The following is a 19,584-nucleotide window of genomic DNA, read 5'->3' as shown; positions in this document are numbered from 1 at the left end:
CACAAATTTGCTTGGACTGTGAATCTCCAACCCGTAGGAGTCGCCTTAAATTGATGGTAGTGACAAACCCCAACCTGATATCTACATTCAACCCACTTCCTGTGAGCACAGGGCATCTAGGACACATCTCTTGAAGATACATCACTAAACATGTTCATAGTCAAGTTCAATTAAGAACAACACCACATGAATAGTTTATCTACAGCATTAAGAATCATCCAAGGCTGAGGAAAAATTAGGAGAAAGAGGACGCTGGGGTGTTTGTGTGTGTGTGTGTGTGTGTGGGGGGGGGGGGGGGTGTAGACTTAGGTTGGTGGTGCTTATCAAGCTCGAATTGGGCACAAGGGTTGCATACATTTTAGGTTGAGCGAATGGGTATCTTCTAATTTTTAGGAGTCTGTATACCTATGTGTACAGTTGACACCATGTAGCCTTTTCTCACATACAAGTGGGTCCTCAGAGGTCTAAAAGTACCCATGAACCTCCTAATCATTGCTTCATTTTATCTGGGTTAGGTGGCCCTTATCTAACAGTTATTTCAGAAATGTTCTTTGGATTCAGACTTTCACCAGGATCCAGACAAAGATTATATACGGAAATAATAGAGACCTAAAAGGTAAGCTAAAGGAGGCATACACCCATAAACACTATTTTAAAAATGAATACAAGAATCCATTAGTTGCCATGTTCATGAATTAGTACCCTGCACCTGATGATAGGCATCACTCCCAAAACAAGGAAGCATGGCCAAAAAGGATCACAAAACTGACTTTAGAGATTTACAAATCATTTGCTAGACAAGTCAGCCCCCTATACAGTATGTACTTCAACTGTGTATTTGCTGTAGCTGTTTGTTTGGAGTTCAGTGTAACCATTTGTTGACCACCTCAAGTATGAAGACGGCAGTAGAGTGGCTCTCCTGGGCCAGATCACATACCTAGAATGTGATCCAGAACTTCTGGGAGCTAAGGGCCCACGTGTACCACCGGCACACCCGCTGTGCTGTGATTAGACACAGCGCAAGCCAGTGGTGGAACAACTAGAGTCGCAGCAGTCACGACCAGGCCCTGGCATGCGGACACTGGTTCTGACCGGAGGTAGTATTTAATTTATTTTCAGTTTTTTCCTTGTGGTTACATTTCTAATACAGGGTAGCCTGAGTTGGTGTCTCCTTGACCACATTTTCTTCTCTTTTTTTGTTTACCATAATAAAGGGCCCGCAATGGGAGTAAAGGGTCCTAGGACCAATGCAAAGGGCCCCAGGACGGGTCAGGAGAGCCCTTCATGATTTCTTGCACCAGGGCCCTGAAGGTTCTAGTTGCGCCTCTGGCGCAAGCTGATTAGCAGGTACCAGGCAATGGATGACCACCAACACCTGTTGATCGGTGAGGAGCTCTGTCAGTGTAAACAATACAGAGCTCCATTCTGTCAGCAGGGATGTGCTGGCTTTTGTTGCCCTGCAAAAAGCACATTCATTAGTAAAAGCACCTCACAGTAAACACACTAAGCACTAATAGGCACACATTTAACCCTTTGATCGCCATAGATGTTAACCTTTTCCCAGCCAGTGTCATTAGTACAGTGACAGTACATATTTTTAGCACTGCTCACTGTATTCATGTCACTGGTTCCAACAAAGTGTCATTTAGTGTCAGACTAAGGGGTGATTAAAAATTACATAGGTTAAAATGCCAAATGACTCCTTAACTAGTTAACTACAAGTTGACTACAGTACAGTCAACCTCAGTCAAATGCCAAACCACAAGGGCACTGTTCACCAATATTTAATGTTTTTTTTAAATAAAAAAAATATATATATTAAAATAAGCAAAGTAAAACTAAAATGGAAAAATATAGAAAAAAAAAAAGAAAAGTCAAAAGTAAAGCCTGACTTTTCTTAGGTAGATTTTCATCTCAGCATAGTGTTTGATGCAGAAATGTAACAAAATTGATCCATCAGCTTTAAATATCCTGCTGTCTCTTCTTCCTAAACAAAGCCAACTGAAATATTAATAAACAAAATCTTACATTTTCCATAGTGATGCTATCATTTTATTGTAAAAACAAAAGGTCATCTCTCCATTGAATTACTTCTTAACCTTTTAGAGGATACTGAACCTTTCACACTTCTGTCTTATATTGGGATATACAGTTGTAAGCTTTAGTTGGACATGAGCAAATGCAATATTTTTAAAGAGAACCAGTTTCCAATAGGCAACTTCTATGAATTTCCATTCTATTTTGCCACTCGTTTTATCATTACTTGTTTTTTTACAGTTATTCTTTCCCTGTCAAAGCATAAGTGTCAGGATAAGTGTCAGTCTTTAAGGCTGTCCTATCTCCTGTTGGGCTTAATGTGATAACAAACACTCAAAAACTATTAGAGGACAAAGGGGCTGTCAGAAATGCATAAAAGAAAACTCAAGACTTTGTTAATGGACAGTTTTACCTTCCTCTAGACACATGGACAAAGCATACATTGTCAGCCCTAAGCTCAGTCTGAGCCAATGAGCTCTTCAAATGTTTTTTGCTCTCTCACTACTCACATCAAAGTCCCAGCACCTTTTGAATGCTTTTCTCTTCAAGGTTTTTTACCTTAATGCATTCTATGCCCAGACAGATGGGAATACGGTGATCCCCCACCCCGTGGGAGACATACAGGAATGCAGCGATACCCCCCCTGAAGGAGAAGGATTAGAATGTGGTGACAATCAGATTGATCCGGGTTGCAGTTCCTCGCTCCCGGGCCATTGATTTTCCTCCAGGCCAAACCAGAAGTGACTGACTTACTGAGACCCGATCGGGTCTCAGGAACTGCTTCCTGATGGGCCAGGAGGAGAATATTAATTCGCTATTGTCACTCTGCACCCCAAGCCCATCCTTTTTTGAAGCCAATTAGAGCCTAAGGTTCTAATCATGTGTTTCAAAATAGTAAAAAAAAAACGTTGAAATCCATGGGTCCAGCACCTCGCAAGTAGATTAGGACGCATGGATGGGGGGCGGCGCAAGAAATATACTCACTAAAATAACTGTTAAGTTGTAGATAAATAAAGGGTGCCGTATATAGTTGGAACTCGTTTTGCCAATAGCCAAAGTATAATTGGGCTTTAGCATAATGTACTAATATTAGATTTGAAAAAAAGAAAAAAATGCTATTAACACATCAATGCACAGGGACCATTGTATTGTTGTCGTATATAGGTGCACCACAGATTGAAAATTCAAAGAGACCTTTCACAGACTCAGAGCTGCTGTGTATATACAGTATATAGTTAAACTGAACTTCTGCAAATCATCTGTTTCCTGACTTGCAGGTAACCAAACAGATGTCAGAAAATAAGGCAAAAGTAGGATTCAAAATAGGTCACTGTGAACGGATGGTAAAAAAACCCCATAGATTTGGCAAAGAAAGAGAATGATTTAGAGTTGCTCTGGAGGAAAATTACCTTTAAATGGGCTGGTCAGAGTAAACGGTCACCCCACAAGTAGCATCTGCTACCTGGAGTAACCGTTCTTTTTATGCGCACGCCGCTTGGCCAGCGTCTGACGCCACCGACTGAGTGTAAACGTGCAAGGGTCAATGTGCATGCGCGAAGCTTTGTTTCAAACTACAAAGGCCAAAATTCCACCGGGAAAGAAAGTGACACGCTGACATGCCCCATTATGTGGGCGGACATCTTGAACATCCCAAAAACTGAACGAGGCACTACTGGTCTTGTAGTGAACTCAGATGGAGAAAAGATATATGTTTAAAATAAATAAATAAATATATATAAATATATATATATATATATATATATATATATATATATATATATAAAGAAGGAAATGGTAATATATGAGTGATCATTGTGCCGAACCATCGCTGGATCATCCATTGGACAGGCGCACATCAGGAGAGGCATGAACTCCTGGAGGGGAGAGAATAGAGGGAAGGGGGGCACAGCATTCCCAGCAGACAGTGCACACAGACATAAAGCAACAAAGACATAATAGAGCATTACATCAATGATTATATGAGAGTGCATGGATTAGTTCAAACAAATTTACAATAAATGTATATAAAAGTACCATAGCAATTGTTCATAAAGCATTAATATCTTCCATATACTGTTGAAACAATAGTGACCTACCAATAATAATTAAGGCACAAATAAATTAAGGTATCAAAGGCCTAAGGATGTGAAGAAGTGTGGTGAGAAGGGGGAGGGGGAAATGATAATTGTAATAACATTAAATGAAAATATATGTGAAAATAAAATGAATAAGAGGGAAAGGGGATCAACTGACAAAGGGCCAAAAGGACAAGGGTCGGCACAAAAATTGTCTACTCAGGTCATAAAGAAGGCTTGAAACGGATAGTTTCATTTAAGCCTGTGTATCTGTTGGCATTTACAGTATTATTATTATTATTATTATTATTCAGGATTTATATAGTGCCAGCAGTTTACGCAGAGCTTTACAATATAAAAAGGAGACAATACCGTTACAATACAATAAAATACAAGAGGATTAAGAGGGCCCTGCTCAGAAGAGCTTACAATCTAATAGGGTGGGGCAGGTGGTAGAAAAGGTTATAACAGTTGGGAATGAGCTGATGGAAGTGGTAGGAGATTAGTTGGAGACATGATAGGCTTCCCTGAAGAGATGAGTTTTCAGGGATCGCCTGAAGGTAGCAAGTGTAGGACCAGTGGAGGTAGCAAGTTCCAGAGGATTGGCGAGGCTCTGGAGAAATCCTGGAGACCAGTATGGGAGGAGGAGACGAGAGAGCTTGAGAGTAGGAGATCTTGAGAAGAACGGAGGGGACGATTTGGGTGATATTTGGAGACAAGATTGGTGATGTAGCTCGGGGCAGAGTTGTGAATGGCTTTGTATGTTGTGGTTAGTAATTTGAATCCAACATGTTTCTAGCTGAAGCAATATGGAATCCATGCTCCTCTAGTGGTGATTGGTGTGTGGCTGTGGGCCATAAATTGGATAAAGTGAGGGTCAAAATTGTGAAAGAGACCAACATGGTGACTCACTGCAGTGTCCATTTTTCTTTTTAAAGTTGGGGAGACATGGTCCCTCATTCGTTTGAAGAAGGGGCGCTTTGTCTTCCCTATATAGAAGCTTCCACACCTACAGACATATTTAAAAGTTTTATTTTAGGTAGATTTACTAAAACTGGAGAGTGCAAAATCTGATGCAGCTGTGCATGGCAGCCAATCAACTTCTAAAGTTAGCTTTGACAGAGAAACCCGGGAGCTGATTGCACTATATTTTGCACTCTCCAGTTTTAGCCAATCAACCCCATTGTATGCCATCACATATTTAGACCTATATGTTTTATAAAAACAGGCCTGAATATATGGTAAAACAATGTTTATACTATGTATATTTTACAGATTTTATTTGGATAATAGTATCTTTTTTAATCTAGCCTAAGCAACTAGTGAACCATTTCCAATAACCAAGCTGGTACTTAGGGTCCAATTACTACAAGTAAAGATGTGCTTTCTCCAAAACAACAAAAAAAAATAACTAAAAAATAAAAACAGAGGAGTTTCTGTCATCAGACCATCATTTGAATGCATTGCCGATTTAGGGAATGTTTTACGCCATAAATTTCTGCTGCATCTCACTCTGTAGATTTACTGCTGCTGTTTTGCTTCACGTCTCTCTCTAGCAGTTTTACTGTCCGTTGATTGCTGAGGATACAACGATCCTGTGAGACAAATCACTGTTTCATAAACAGGCTGATTATAGTATCCTTACGATGCAATGGTTTAAGAGGAAAAAATGTTTATATATTTAATGGCCTAGTGGAATATATTAATTTATGTTTTTTGGCTGACTGGAGCCTTTGCTGTTGGACGCGACCTTCACTTTTGGTTGAGTCCTATTTTACAGCAGTTTCTGAGTGGTATCTAGTTAGATCAAAGAGATTCAACAGGTCCGGTATTTTTTTAAAGCCCCCCCAGAGGATTCAGCCTAGGGTAGGGAAGGCTCAGAATGAGCAGCCAGCTGCTGCTGCCTATTTAACGATTCAGCGCTAGACAACACATAAAAAGTACTCAATGAATTGCTATTAGTATCTGGAATAAATACAACCAGGACTGCCACTAGGCCTCTGGGCTCTAGGCACAAGGATATGGGCACAAGGAGATGGTGGCCATTTTGCTTTGCAACTGTTCCCCTTCATTTGCTGACAGTGTCACCTGGTTTGTCCCCTCCCATGAGCCACAGTGGTCAATGTCCACCTGCATCATTCTTTGCTTTGCTGAACATGTGACATCACATAGTGGCATTACATTGTGCTGCTCCTGCCCTAGCACTCTGGGTAGGGACAATATTCAAATTACACAAATCTCTGGTTTAGAAAGAAGTTCATTCAAGTGTAAAATCTTAACTCAAAAAAGCTCCTTATATTGCTCTCAGCCTCCTCCAAATACTGTATTTCCTTTGTTTTTGCTGCTGTGATCTGACTTCCTGGCTACATCAGTTCTCCATGGTTCCACTGTATGCAGGAATGTAGACACCTTCTCTTGCTTGTTCCCAAGATGGGATTTGTAGGGTGCACAGAGCAGTGCAGACTACTATTTTCATTATACAGGATTTGTAAAGCGCCAGTTTGCTTAGCGCTTTACAAAATGGGGGGGGGGGGGATTACAGTTACAATACACTTTAGTACAAGAGGAATCAGAGGGCTCTGCTCATTAGAGCTTACAATTTTAGAGGGAGGGTCAAGTGATACAAAAGTTAATAACTTTGGGGGATGCGCTGATGGAAAAGTAAAAACACAGTGTATTAGTTAAAAGCAGGATAGGCTTCTTTAAAGAGAAGGGTTTTCAGGGATCGTCTGAAAGCCAGATGAGAAGATATTAGAAGATTGGGGAAGGGTGTTCCAAAGGATGGGAGAAGCTCAGGAGAAGTCCTATAGGGTAGCATGAGAGGAGATGGCAAGAGAGCTAGAGAGCATGAGGTCTTGTAATGACCAAAGAGAGCTGTTTGGTTGATATTTTGAGACCAGGTTAGTGATGTAGCTTGGGGAAGAGTTGTGGATGGCTTTGTAAGTTGTTGTTAGTACTTTAACTACTGATAGACACTGATGAATGGTTAGTAAGTTGGATGAGTCTGGCAGCAGCATTCATGATGGACTGAAGGGGGGATAGCCTATGTAATGGTAATCCAGTGAAGGGGGAGTTGCAGTAGTCAAGGCAGAATTAACCAGGGAGTGAATTAGAAGCTTTGTGGTGTCAATGGTTTAAAGAGGGACATGTTCTGTAGATGTTGAGGCGCCATGATTTGGACAGGGATTTGATGTGGGCCTGAAAGGACAGTTCATATACCAGGGTTACCCGTAGCACCCTGGCATGTGGGGATGGATTGTGCCATTGATCTTCATGACAGAGAAGTGAGGAAGGGGCATCTAGGCAAGGGAATATTTTGAGCTTGGTTTATAATAGATTGAGTTTAAGGAAGTGGTGTGACATCCAGCCACATGACCTCAACCAACACGCACAGAGATGAATGGGAAAAGGAGAGGTTTACAAGGAGGCTCAAAAAAATAGGTAGCAACAATTTGTATTATTTTTGGAAATTAAGGATATCGTTCTATGTCTCTTTAAATATGTAATTGCCTAAACAGGTTGTTGGTTGTGAAAAGGGGGAGGCTATGGCTGCCATATGGTGCTCTCTGTGAAGGTAGGGAAATGTGGGTGATGAATAGTGTGGTCCAACAATGGGCAGGAGGCAAGGTTGACAAGTCTACAGCATGGGAGGTTTATTTCTATCTAACTATGCCCCTTAAACATATTCTAATTTTGAGCACATCCATATTTTTCTGCAGCATGCACCGCCATCTCTATTTAATCTGCTGCCCTGATGTGTCTGAGTTTAATTACAACCCATATATTTCCTTTATGTATTTTCAGTTGTGCCAAAGTCAAAATTAGGATTCACGCATATCACTTTTTTAAGAGCGAGTACCGATACTTTTTTTCAAGTACTCGCTGATATTGATTACAGCAACTTTTTTTTTATGTCATGTGACAGTGGACTGTGTCAGCAGGTTTTTTATTTATTTATTTATTTACAATTTTTTTTTTTTTTAATTTTTTTTATTATTGTATTAAATTTATGTTTTTTTGTTATTTTTTTCACAATGCTTTCTTTTTTTTTTTGGGGGGGGGGGGCTGTCAATGTTTTTCTTTTATTTTTATTTCTTTTTTTTTTATTATTATTTTTTTTTTCAGCCCTACTTTGGTGAGATATGAGGGGTCTAAACAGACCCCTGACATCCTACCTTTGAGACAGCGAAAGGGACTCAGATTCCTCAGTTCTTTCTCTGCAGCCTCACCTGCACTGAAAATTAATGGACAGGAAACAGCGGCTCCTCTCCATTCATAAACTGAAGCATCATAAACACAGTTTACAATGCTCAGTTATAAATGGACAGTCAGTGATCACTGGCTCTGTGCATTCAGAAAAGGAAGGTGCTTCCTTCCTCCGATCTACATCCTGACAGATCTAGGACGGGGGGGGACCAGAGGAGGACAGAGGGGGATCTGAGGAGCATGGTGGACATGGAGGGGGACCAAAGGAGCATGGAGGGGGACCAGAGGAGCACAGAGGACATGGAGAGGAACTGGAGGAGTAGGGAGGACATGGAGGGGGACTGAAGGAGCATGGAGGACACGAAGGGGGACTGGAGGGGCATGGATGACATGGAGGGGGGGCTGGAGGAGGACCAGAGGGGCACAGTGAGGGGGACCGGAGGAGCACACAGAGTACATGGAGAAGGACACAAAGGACAGTTAGGGGTGATCGGTGCGACGGTGGGGGAGCTACAAGGGACTGTTTTCCTTGTATAGATTTCAATAAAGCAGCTAAAAGCAGCGGGGGGGGGGGGGATAAGATGTCAGCTGCTTTATGTAAATCTATACAGGGAGATCAGTGTTTGTAACGCACCTCACCGATCACCCCTGACTGTCCAGGTATCGGGTCAAGCAATGGAGCATTTGCATGAATACAAGTACTTGTGCGAATACTTGGTATCGGTGCAACCCTAGGCAAAATATTAATTTACCATTAGCCTGAGATTCATACCAAGTCACTGAAACCAGATTCAGCATTCATTTGTGCAGGATTGCAACAACTCTTTGCCATGTTACCAATCTAACTACAGTGGGTACTTCTTATACCCAGCCTATATCTTCATAGGTTCACATTCAGAACCATATACAATATGAGAATATTGGTAACCATATACATGTACAGCAAATAGGTGTCAGAGGTACCCTGACACATTTGCCATCTAGGAGAGAGGAATAGATGGAAATTCTCATGAATTAAAGGCAGTAATATCTACATGACATAGTAGACATAACTTTTCCCCACGCTAAAACAAAAAAAAACATTACTTTGGTACACATTTATATTGAATCATCCCAAAGTACTAAGTCTCCAAACTTTGAAAGTAAAGGGCCAGTTTACTGTCCTTTCAGCTTTAAAAAGATTGGACTGTGGCCAATGGTTGTAGAAAATGCCCCAACATCAGTGGGGCATCATTGGTTTTAATGGGAGAAATAGTGCCCCATTGTTGGCATCAATAGGAAGAGTTGGGGGAATGGTGCCCCATCTTTGGTGTCAGTTGGTGGAATAGTCCCCCAAGGGCCAGATAAAGGCATGCAAAGGGCCATATCTGTCCCCCCCAAGGCCTCAGTTTGGAGGCCACTTTACTTAGCCAGTGCACACTGAAATGCACCTGTGTTAACATTAACACAGTAGGCATGCCCAAATGGACCCTAAGGCTTAAACAAAGGTAAAATGACAAGCATAGACAAACGTGACATTGTTGTATAGTTCATCTGCCTGGCAATTCAAGGACATCCAGAATCCATATTTCTAAATTCACTGATAAGTAAATTGCTTACAGTGTAAGTTGCAAGTTCTAACATTTGTGTTCTATTATGAAAAGCATATTAAGTGCTGTAATGCAGTTTTAAGGCCATTAAGTTTTAACAAGAATAACTCTGGTAGAGAAAGAAAGTAATCAGATGTAAAGTACTTTTCAGCCTCTTCCTATGTAAATGTTAATATGTCGAATGTAAATTATATATATAACAGATGGATTTTTATTTCATAAGCTTTAATCCCATTCACAGAAATACAGGCATTGTGCTAACGTTGCTATTAAGGCAATTAGCATGGCAGTGCATTATTAAAGCTAATTGTTTAAAGCTTAATGTTAGGGGGAAAGCCACTCTTTGACTTTTTATCTTTAAATATCTGAACTTTAGATAATTGTCTATATAATTACCAACCTATTTCTTTTGAAGAATCAAGAATTAAATGAACTTTAGACAATACTTCAAGCCCTCTAAAACTTTGAAATGACCTTTCAGAATATACAGTAGCTACCCAAGCTTTTTTGGCACATCTGATCACTAAACTTCTGGAAATTCAATTGTGAATTTGCAAATCAAAGAACAATTTGGAATATGGAAAGATATTTTTTCAGGAGCTAATGGATTACATTTCAAAACTTATTACAATGTTTTTGCATCCATTTTCTTTTTCAATTTATACCTATATATATAATTTGAAATGTGTTGAACTAATATAAGTACAATATACCCTATATTGTCATAATTACTGGCATTCCAGTCTTAGTCCATAGGGTTCCATATTGGGTTGGCCCACCCTTTGCAGCTATAACAGCTTCCTCTCTTCTGGGAAGGCTGTCCACAAGGTTTAGGAGAGTGTCTATGGGAATGTTTGACCATTCTTCCAAAAACGCCTTTGTGATGTTGGGACGAGAAGACCTAGCTCGCAGTCTCTGCTCTAATTGATCCCAAAGGTGTTCTATTGGGTTGAGGTCAGGACTCTATGCAGGCCAGTCAAGTTCCTCCACCCCAAACTCACTCACCGATGTCTTTATGGACCTTGCTTTGTGCACTGGTCCACATCATTTGGTGGAGGGGGGGGGGGGGGGGAATGGTGTGGGGTTGTTTTTCAGGGGTTGAGTTTGGCCCCTAAGTTCCAGTGAAGGAAACTCTTAAGGTGTCAGCATATTAAGACACTTTTGACAATTTCATGCTCCCAACTTTGTTGGAAGAGTTTGGGAATAAAATAATACAGGATTCACCTAGACATAGGATTTGAAAAGAATTGTTGATTTCCAAAAACATGGCACAGCAGTAGATGTTTTCCTTCAAACTCTCTCTCAAAATCGAGCTAGAAATGGTAAATGTTACCTTCTGAGCTATTCTAGTGCTAGTGTTCGGAAAAACACCCTAAATCCCAGGTCTAGTTTGCTACTTTCTTTATCAGCACAGTGATGCATAAAGTCTCAGAACTAAAGAAAAAGTTATACATTTTGCATATCTGGTGCATTAAACATGCTTTATTAAAATATAGAAGCACGGTAGTAATGTATTCACATGACATTACAAGAAGGAGCGCTGGTATACAGGGGAGGATAAGCAATCACTGCTTCCAGCAGATTATGCAAGATGTCACAGTCCTCTCCTCTAACCAACTAACTATTAGAACAAAAACCAAAGGATGATACACACCCACGTCTGTGCTGCATTCCAAGCCAGGGCTCCCCACAACCAGTTGTAAGAGCCCTGGCTTAGACTCTTTTTTGCTCTCTTCATGTGCAATGTGTGATCTATGAATGAAAATCAATCCATGAATGGAGGACAGTGGACATCTGCGACCTCCATTCAGAGATCGCCTTCCACTCATGCAAGCTATAGTACAGCTTCTATGAATGAAGAAGTGGGGTAGAAAGGGCGGGCATAGTTTGCACCCTTGATGAGTTCTTGCCACAGGTCCAGTGCTGGTATAAACCTCCGCAGCACTGGAAGAATACTACTGTGTATGGAAAGAAGGCAGAAGATTTCAAATTTCCCCAGTGACAGTTATCACTAGCACAAGGAACACTTTACATGAAATGTAAGTAACATTCCTGTTTTTTATTTAATTTTTGTTACTTAAAGTGTTACTAAACCCACAACAGTAAAATCAGTCTGTATATGCAGTAAATAATGCATGTTGAACTTACTGTGAAACCTAAGGGGTTAATCCTCTGCATTGTGTAAAAAGGCTGTTCCTGTATCCTCTGATCCTCCCCTACTTCAAGAGTCCCCAAACCATCTAAGGATAGTACAGAGGCTAGGGGACAAGCGGCACATGCTCAGTTTGGTGTGTGTTGCTTTTTCTTTGGAGTGTGCATGTGATCAGCACAGGGCCAATCAGCACTGTCCAGACAGAGGGTCAGGGGCCCTCCAGCCTCATATGACAGTCAGAGGAGAATGCAACTCTCTCCACAAGCTTTAACCAGACACTGATAGAAGTCATAAGACTGCTCTAACTGCTGATGAGAAAAGGTATTTAGCAGTTTATATTTACAAAAATGATTGCATTTCTGTGTTAGTGATATAGTGAATGTAGGGTACTGGGTTTAGTAACACTTTAAACAGACTATTGTCAAATTCAGGTGCTTACACTAATTGAATTTAAAAATAATTAGATTTTTTTTTTTTATATACAGATACAGTGGTGTGAAAAAGTGTTTGCCCCCTTCCTCATTTCCTGTTCCTTTGCATGTTTGTCACACTTAAGTGTTTCGGAACATCAAACCAATTTAAACAATAGTCAAGGACAACACAAGTAAACACAAAATGCAATTTGTAAATGAAGGTGTTTATTATTAAAGGTGAAAAAAAATCCAAACCATCATGGCCCTGTGTGAAAAAGTGATCGCCCCCCTTGTTAAAACATACTATAACTGTGGTTGTCCACACCTGAGTTCAATTTCTCTAGCCACACCCAGGCCTGATTATTGCCACACCTGTTCACAATCAAGGCATCACTTAAATAGGAGCTGCTTGACACAGTAAGGTCCACCAGAAGATCCTTAAAAGCTACACATCATGCCGAGACCCAAAGAAATTCAGGAACAATTGAGAAAGAAAGTAATTGAGATCTATCAGTCTGGAAAGGGTTATAAAGCCATTTCCAAAGCTTTGAGAATCCAGCGAACCACAGTGAGAGCCATTATCCACAAATGGCGAAGACATGGAACAGTGGTGAACCTTCCCAGGAGTGGCCGGCCGCCCAAAATTACCCCAAGAGCGCAGCGACGACTCATCCAAGAGGTCACAAAAGACCCCACAACAACGTCCAAGGAACTGCAGGCCTCACTTGCCTCAGTTAAGGTCAGCGTTCATGCCTCCACCATCAGGAAAAGACTGGGCAAAAATGGCCTGCATGGCAGAGTTCCAAGGAGAAAACCACTGCTGAGCAAAAAGAACATCAAAGCTCGTCTCAATTTCTCCACAACACATCTTGATGATCCCCAAGACTTTTGGGACAACATTCTGTGGACCGATGAGACAAAAGTGGAACTCTTTGGAAGGTGTGTGTCCAAGTATATCTGGCGTAGAAGGAACACTGCATTTCATAAAAAGAACATTATACCAACAGTAAAATATGGTGGTGGTAGTGTGATGGTCTGGGGCTGTTTTGCTGCTTCAGGACCTGGAAGACTTGCCGTGATAAAAGGAACTATGAATTCTGCTGTCTACCAAGAGATCCTGAAGGAGAATGTCCGACCATCTGTTCGTGTACTCAAGCTGAAACGAACTTGGGTTCTGCAGCAGGACAATGATCCTAAACACACCAGCAAGTCCACCACCGAATGGCTGAAGAAAAACAAAATGAAGACTTTGGAGTGGCCTAGCCAAAGTCCTGACCTGAATACTATTGAGATGTTGTGGTATGACCTTAAAAAGGCCGTTCATGCTCGAAAACCCTCTAATGTAACTGAATTAGGACAATTCTGCAAAGATGAGTGGGCCAAAATTCCTCCAGGACGCTGTAAAAGCCTCATTGCACGTTATCGCAAACGCTTGGTTGCAGTTGTTGCTGCTAAGGGTGGCCCAACCAGTTATTAGGTTTAGGGGGCAATCACTTTTTCACACAGGGCCATGATGGTTTGGATTTTTTTTCACCTTTAATAATAAACACCTTCATTTACAAATTGCATTTTGTGTTTACTTGTGTTGTCCTTGACTATTGTTTAAATTGGTTTGATGTTCCGAAACACTTAAGTGTGACAAACATGCAAAGGAACAGGAAATGAGGAAGGTGCAAACACTTTTTCACACCACTGTAGATCCCTGTGCTGTTTTCAGCTTTAATGTACAGCACCAGAAGGTCTGCAAAGAAAATAATCACTAAATTAACATTTACAGGTGATGATACTGAAACCTAGTATAGCAACAATAGCACGTTAAATTGATATGATTTCTTCCTGATACAATCTCTCTTACAAAAATGTTAATCAGCACCGAAATTCTGTATCAACAGTGTTCAGCATATAAATATACTATATGTAAAATAAATATAGAAACAGTGGCATTTCCACCTCTCAAAAAGTCTTGACAGAAGCTTATTCAAGGTTAAAAAACGTTTTTGAGTACACTGCAGACACACACACATTAAACATATAAGTGACAAACTGTATTGTTTGGTGTTGTCTATAGTAACCTTACATTTTTTCTTGGTAGAGGGTGGATACTGCCACCTGCTAAAGCTAAAGAACCACACAACTTTGTAAATATTCAATATCACATGTTTTATTTATTTTTTAATTTCTGCTTATACACTTAAGGCTGGGTTCACACTATTGCGAAATGGATGTGGGATCCCAGCATCCAGTTCGCAATAGCAGGAGATTTTGACCAGCTCTTTATGGAGCCGGTTCACACATCTCCACAGCGGCTCCAATGCAAATCTGCACAGGAGCCCTGTGCATCTTTTGGTCCATTTCAGGTCCGAATTCAGCCAGAAATTTGGGCTGAAATCAGACCTTAAACAGTGGACAGGGACACACCAGACCCCTGCTGTGAACCACATGTGAAGATAGTGTGAACCCAGCCTTACACACTTAAAAAAAAAAATATGCATTACACAATTCTAATATTTCTCTTTATAAAAAAAATAGGCACTGTTGGAAGGCAATATGATCTAATGTCATATTTCTGTAGTTTCTACATATCTGTTTCCTATTCTCAAAGAAAGGGTAAAGGTTTGAGTTTCTTTCTGGTTGATACAACCAAGCATTTGCTTTCCTAGGGGCGGTCTGGAATGTCCTTTCTCAGCTCTTGTCTCTGGACCATCTGTTGCTACAACGCAAACTTGAAAGGGACCATAGCTGACAAGATGATTGATTAATGTCCTGCTACAGAAGATCAAAAGTTCAAAGGCATTGAAGTTTGACCTAGGACACAGAGACATGTTACATGGACAATGCTGCCCTTAGGCCGCGTACACACGGGCGGATTGTCTGCCCAACTTAGTCCGCTGAACCGTGTTTCAGCGGACAATCCGCTCGTGTGTGGGCTTCAGCGGACTTTTTCAGCGGACAGTCTGACGGACTTAGTCTTTCGGAATTTCCGTAATTTTGTCCGTCCAAACTTGGTTTCAGCGGACAATCCGCTCGTGAGTAGGCTAGTTCGACGGACTAAGTATGGCGCATGCTCAAAAAGGATTTACACGGCGAAAGGTTGCATTGCAGTGTATTGGACGTCGTATTTCTAGTCCCGTCGAACGTGCTGTACACGTCATCGCGCAAGCTTTCAGCGGACTGTCTGTTCGTCGTGTGTGGTCAAGTCCGTTCATTTAAAAGTTGGACGGACTGTCTGTCGGATTGTCTGACGAACTTAGTTGGGCAGACAATCCGCCCATGTGTACGCGGCCTTAGAGGCCAATACAGCAGGACGGACAGTAATATAATCCCCATAAATACTGATTCATCAAAAGTCTAGGTGGGATGGCACTGGGGTTGGGTTTGGATGGCGTATGATTGAAGTATAAAGGACTGAATGAGTGAGAAAGCTACCTCTTTGCCTCTACCCTTTTTCGCTGTTGGTTCAAGCCTGGTGGCTCTCAGAGCCGCATAGCTATTTCTCTTTACCATCTGAGCCTAGCAGAGAGCCTTGTGATAAGTATCTTTGATATTCTTGTATCATGTGTTCTATTGGTATAAGTTTGTAATATCTTTCTTTAGTATTTTTTATGTTAGCGCTTTCCTATTCTCTTGGGAAATAGATATGACTTTGTTTTATTAAGCTGTGTGCATGGTTTCATAGCTAACCTTGTATTATTGTGCTATCAACAGTAACATGCGATCAGAGTTTCAATAGACTAGCTAATTAGGGGATTAGACAAGTTAATACATAGGTGCGATAGATATAGGGAATAACCACCCCCGAAAAATATTTATTGTACCAAATACTTCATGCACAATGAAATTACCTTCATTATTTTTGATGGTAAAATTTGGGTTATTGGCCATTTCTGGGAGAAGGCTGTAGAAAAAGTAGTGTCCATTTCTTGGATCATCCTTGTCTATAGCACTGACCGTTTGAATAATCTGCAAAAAAACATTACAACCATAAATTTAGCAAGTGGATTTTGAAAAAAACATCACAAAATGCCTTAGTAAATGAAGGTTTAGAATTTTGTTTAGTACGTACCAATTCATAAAATTAAATGTTCACCATGTGCTTCTGATATGGATCATTAAATTTCAGATATCCCTTTTATATAATTCTATTTGTTTTAAAAATACATAAAGCACTTTAGCAGCTCTACCATTCTAATAACTGACCGCACATCAAAGACGTTCAACTTCAGCCAAGGTTTTTTGCAATGACAGCAAACTGCTCACTCCCACCCAAAGCCATGATGACAACATGTTTCACCCACAGCAGGGCTTAATATGGTTGTAAAGATTACATTTTTTTACCTTCTTTTTTTAATTCTGTAATAAGGGATTGGGGAGCGGGCCAAACCACCCTTTCTATGTCAATAGACTCAGACAGGGTGGCTCAGGAGCAAGCCCATATGAGTGCCCCATGAAAAGTGACTTTCTTTTTTTTTTATGTATATTTATTTATTGAAAAAAAAGATTTTTGTATAGCAGAAAAAAAGGAACTTCCGATACAGACAATCAAAATTGACAATGCAATTGTAACAGCAAAAACCGCCGCAGGCGGGGTACAAAATGTTAATATCTTAATACATCACATTGGGGAGTAAGGAGAAAAGGATACACCACAGATCCGCAAATAAAGATACATAAATGAACCAAGAGTTGTAATTTTGGAAGGGGACGTAGAGTTAGAATCCTGAGATTAAACCTGAGGAAAACATTCCCGAGAGTAAGTATCCACAAATCAGGGTGTTGTCTCAGGGTTAAACACGGAGTTGTCCGACCTGTCCCATATTTTAGAAAACTTGGGTAGGGAGTCCTGTACCAGTGCAGTCATATGTTCCATCCTGCGTACATATGCAATGGCGGTGATTAGCTGTGAGTGGGTCGGGGGGGAAGGGGACAGAAAAGTGACTTTCTATGGGGGCACTCACCATAGAGAAGGAGCCAAGAGCTCTGGTGGGGGACCCCAGAAAAGGAGAATCAGGGATGCTCTGTGCAAAACCATTGCACAGAGCAGGTAAGTATGACATGTTTGTTATTTTATTAAAAAAGCCTTAAAGCGTTACTAAACCTAGAACAGTAAAATCAGTCTGTATATGCAGTAAAGCATGCTTGTTATACTCACGGTGGAACCTAAGGAGTTAATATTTTGCATTGTGTTAAAAGGCTGTTTGATCCTGTCTTCTCTGTTCCTCCCCTTCTTACGCTGTCCCCAATTCATCTCCTGATAAGACAGGGCCTTTGGAGTCACTCTGCACATGCTCAGTTTGGAGTGTATTGCTAGAAGGTTTTTTATTTTCTTGGAAGGGTACAAGTGATCAGCGCAGGGCCAATCAGCACTGTTCAGACAGAGAGTCAGGGGTTACTGCAGTCTCATAGGACAGTCGGAATAGAATCACTACTCCTCCTACAAGCTTCAATCAGACACTGATAGAAGTCACAAGGCTGCTATATACCGCTGATGAGAAAAGGTATTTAGCAGTTTGTATTTACTAAAATAATTGTTCTGTGTACTGTGGGAGACCAGATAAAGTGAAAACGGGGTCCTGACATTAGTAACACTTTAATATCACTTTGATTATAAGGACATTTGCAGGTAAAATATGTTAGGTTCATAGCTTTGGGTGGGAGTGAGCAGGGTGCTGTCATTGCAATAAATCTTGGTTGGAGTTGAAGACAACCTGACTGATTGCAGAGAATTGAGAAGGATACAGGTTGCCCTGTGAGCGGTGAAAAAGGAATAGCTTTTCTCATTTTAGTAGCTTGGTTTTATAAATGTTTTTAATTTGCATATGTTCAGGTATAAGCCTTGGTTTATGTTGATGCTACTTTGAAATCAGGTTACTTCACTTGATTTAAAATTAGCAAGGTCAGTGCGATTTCAGGTGCTACTTGATAGACATCTGTGTGGCTTCATGCACAGATGTCTACTGAAGTCGCACCTGAAATCGGCAAAAGTAGTGCAGGAACTACTTTTGCAAATCAGTGCGGAGCCGCAAAATCAGTGTTGCGCCAATTGGAACAGTGCCATTGCCTCCAAATAGGCTGCGACTTGTCATGCGATTTGATCTCTCAAATCGCATGAAAAATCGATCCAATGTGAACCTAGGCTAATTGAATTTTTTTGTTACTATTCATCGTGTTTCAGGGGTCACTGAGACCACAAAATGTGTTAAACATTCATTATGAAATTGTTCTATTATAACCAATTCCATTATACTTTATAATGCTGTTGATCTGCGCTGCCACTCATTTATCAATTGTGCTTCGAGTTTTCAAGTTTTCTGTATCCAGAAAACAGGGTCTAGAGCATGGTGGTAGATTGCGGACCGAAGCATCCTGAGGAGCTGACTAGAGGTCTCTGGTAAAGCTCATAGTGTCCACCAAAAAAAAAAAACAGAGGGAAGAGAGAGAGCCACTATGGTGTAGTAGATTAATTATGAAACAAGGATAAAATGCTTTTGCAATAAAAGGAAAAAAAATATCAAAATGGATTTATAACTATTTAGACTGTGGTCACCCAGCAAGGGGTGAAACATGTGGGTTCCTAGTTTGTGGGTGGAGAAAACTTGTTTCCATGCAGGGTCAGTGTGGTTGATCTCTATGCCTCGGGCATTACCATCCTGGGTGCTCTGTGGGGTTCTCAGGTGGGTGAGCAAAGAGTCAGTGTAAAAAGGCCCACAGGTATTTCAACTAACAGAGGCACCTTATGTGGTTATTCAAAGGTGAGGCATGAGTCGTCTGCTATTGTAAAACCTCCAATGACTTTATTACACTGAATAAAACATGTTTCATGGCTTGAAATTGCCACTTCTTCAGTTCAAGGTGATACAATTGTGTAGAGTTTGTGGCAATGATGTCCTCTAGGTCAGTGGTTCTCAACCCTGTCCTCAAGTACCCCCAACACGTCAAGTTTTGGGAATTTCTCTTAGACAAAATAGCTGTCCAAAATACCAAGCCATTGACTTGATTTAAAGCACTTGTTAGCCCTTGTACACACGGTCGGAGAATCCATCGGAATGTGTCCTATCGGACCGTGTCGTCGGATAATCCGACTGTGTGTGGTATGCATCGGACTGATTCCGTCG

At 40.9% G+C, this 19,584-nt stretch overlaps 1 protein-coding gene across 2 annotated transcripts in view; it reads right to left on the bottom strand.

Annotated features, from left to right (window-relative positions):
* CDH8 (cadherin 8) overlaps positions 1-19,584 on the bottom strand; it is a 663,994-nt gene that overhangs the window by 46,701 nt on the left and 597,709 nt on the right. For both annotated transcript variants that reach the window (XM_077454372.1, XM_077454381.1), the window contains exon 10: positions 16,315-16,432. In XM_077454372.1, the coding sequence (XP_077310498.1) occupies positions 16,315-16,432 (118 nt within the window). The remainder of the gene's footprint in view (positions 1-16,314; positions 16,433-19,584) is intronic.

Source organism: Lithobates pipiens, unplaced genomic scaffold, assembly GCF_037356315.1.
Source record: "Lithobates pipiens isolate NorthernLeopardFrog02 unplaced genomic scaffold, aLitPip1_a1.2 Scaffold_10, whole genome shotgun sequence".
Lineage (NCBI taxonomy): Eukaryota > Metazoa > Chordata > Amphibia > Anura > Ranidae > Lithobates > Lithobates pipiens.
The sequence above is the reverse complement of the archived record's forward strand: the minus strand, read 5'-3'. Positions and strand labels throughout refer to the sequence as shown.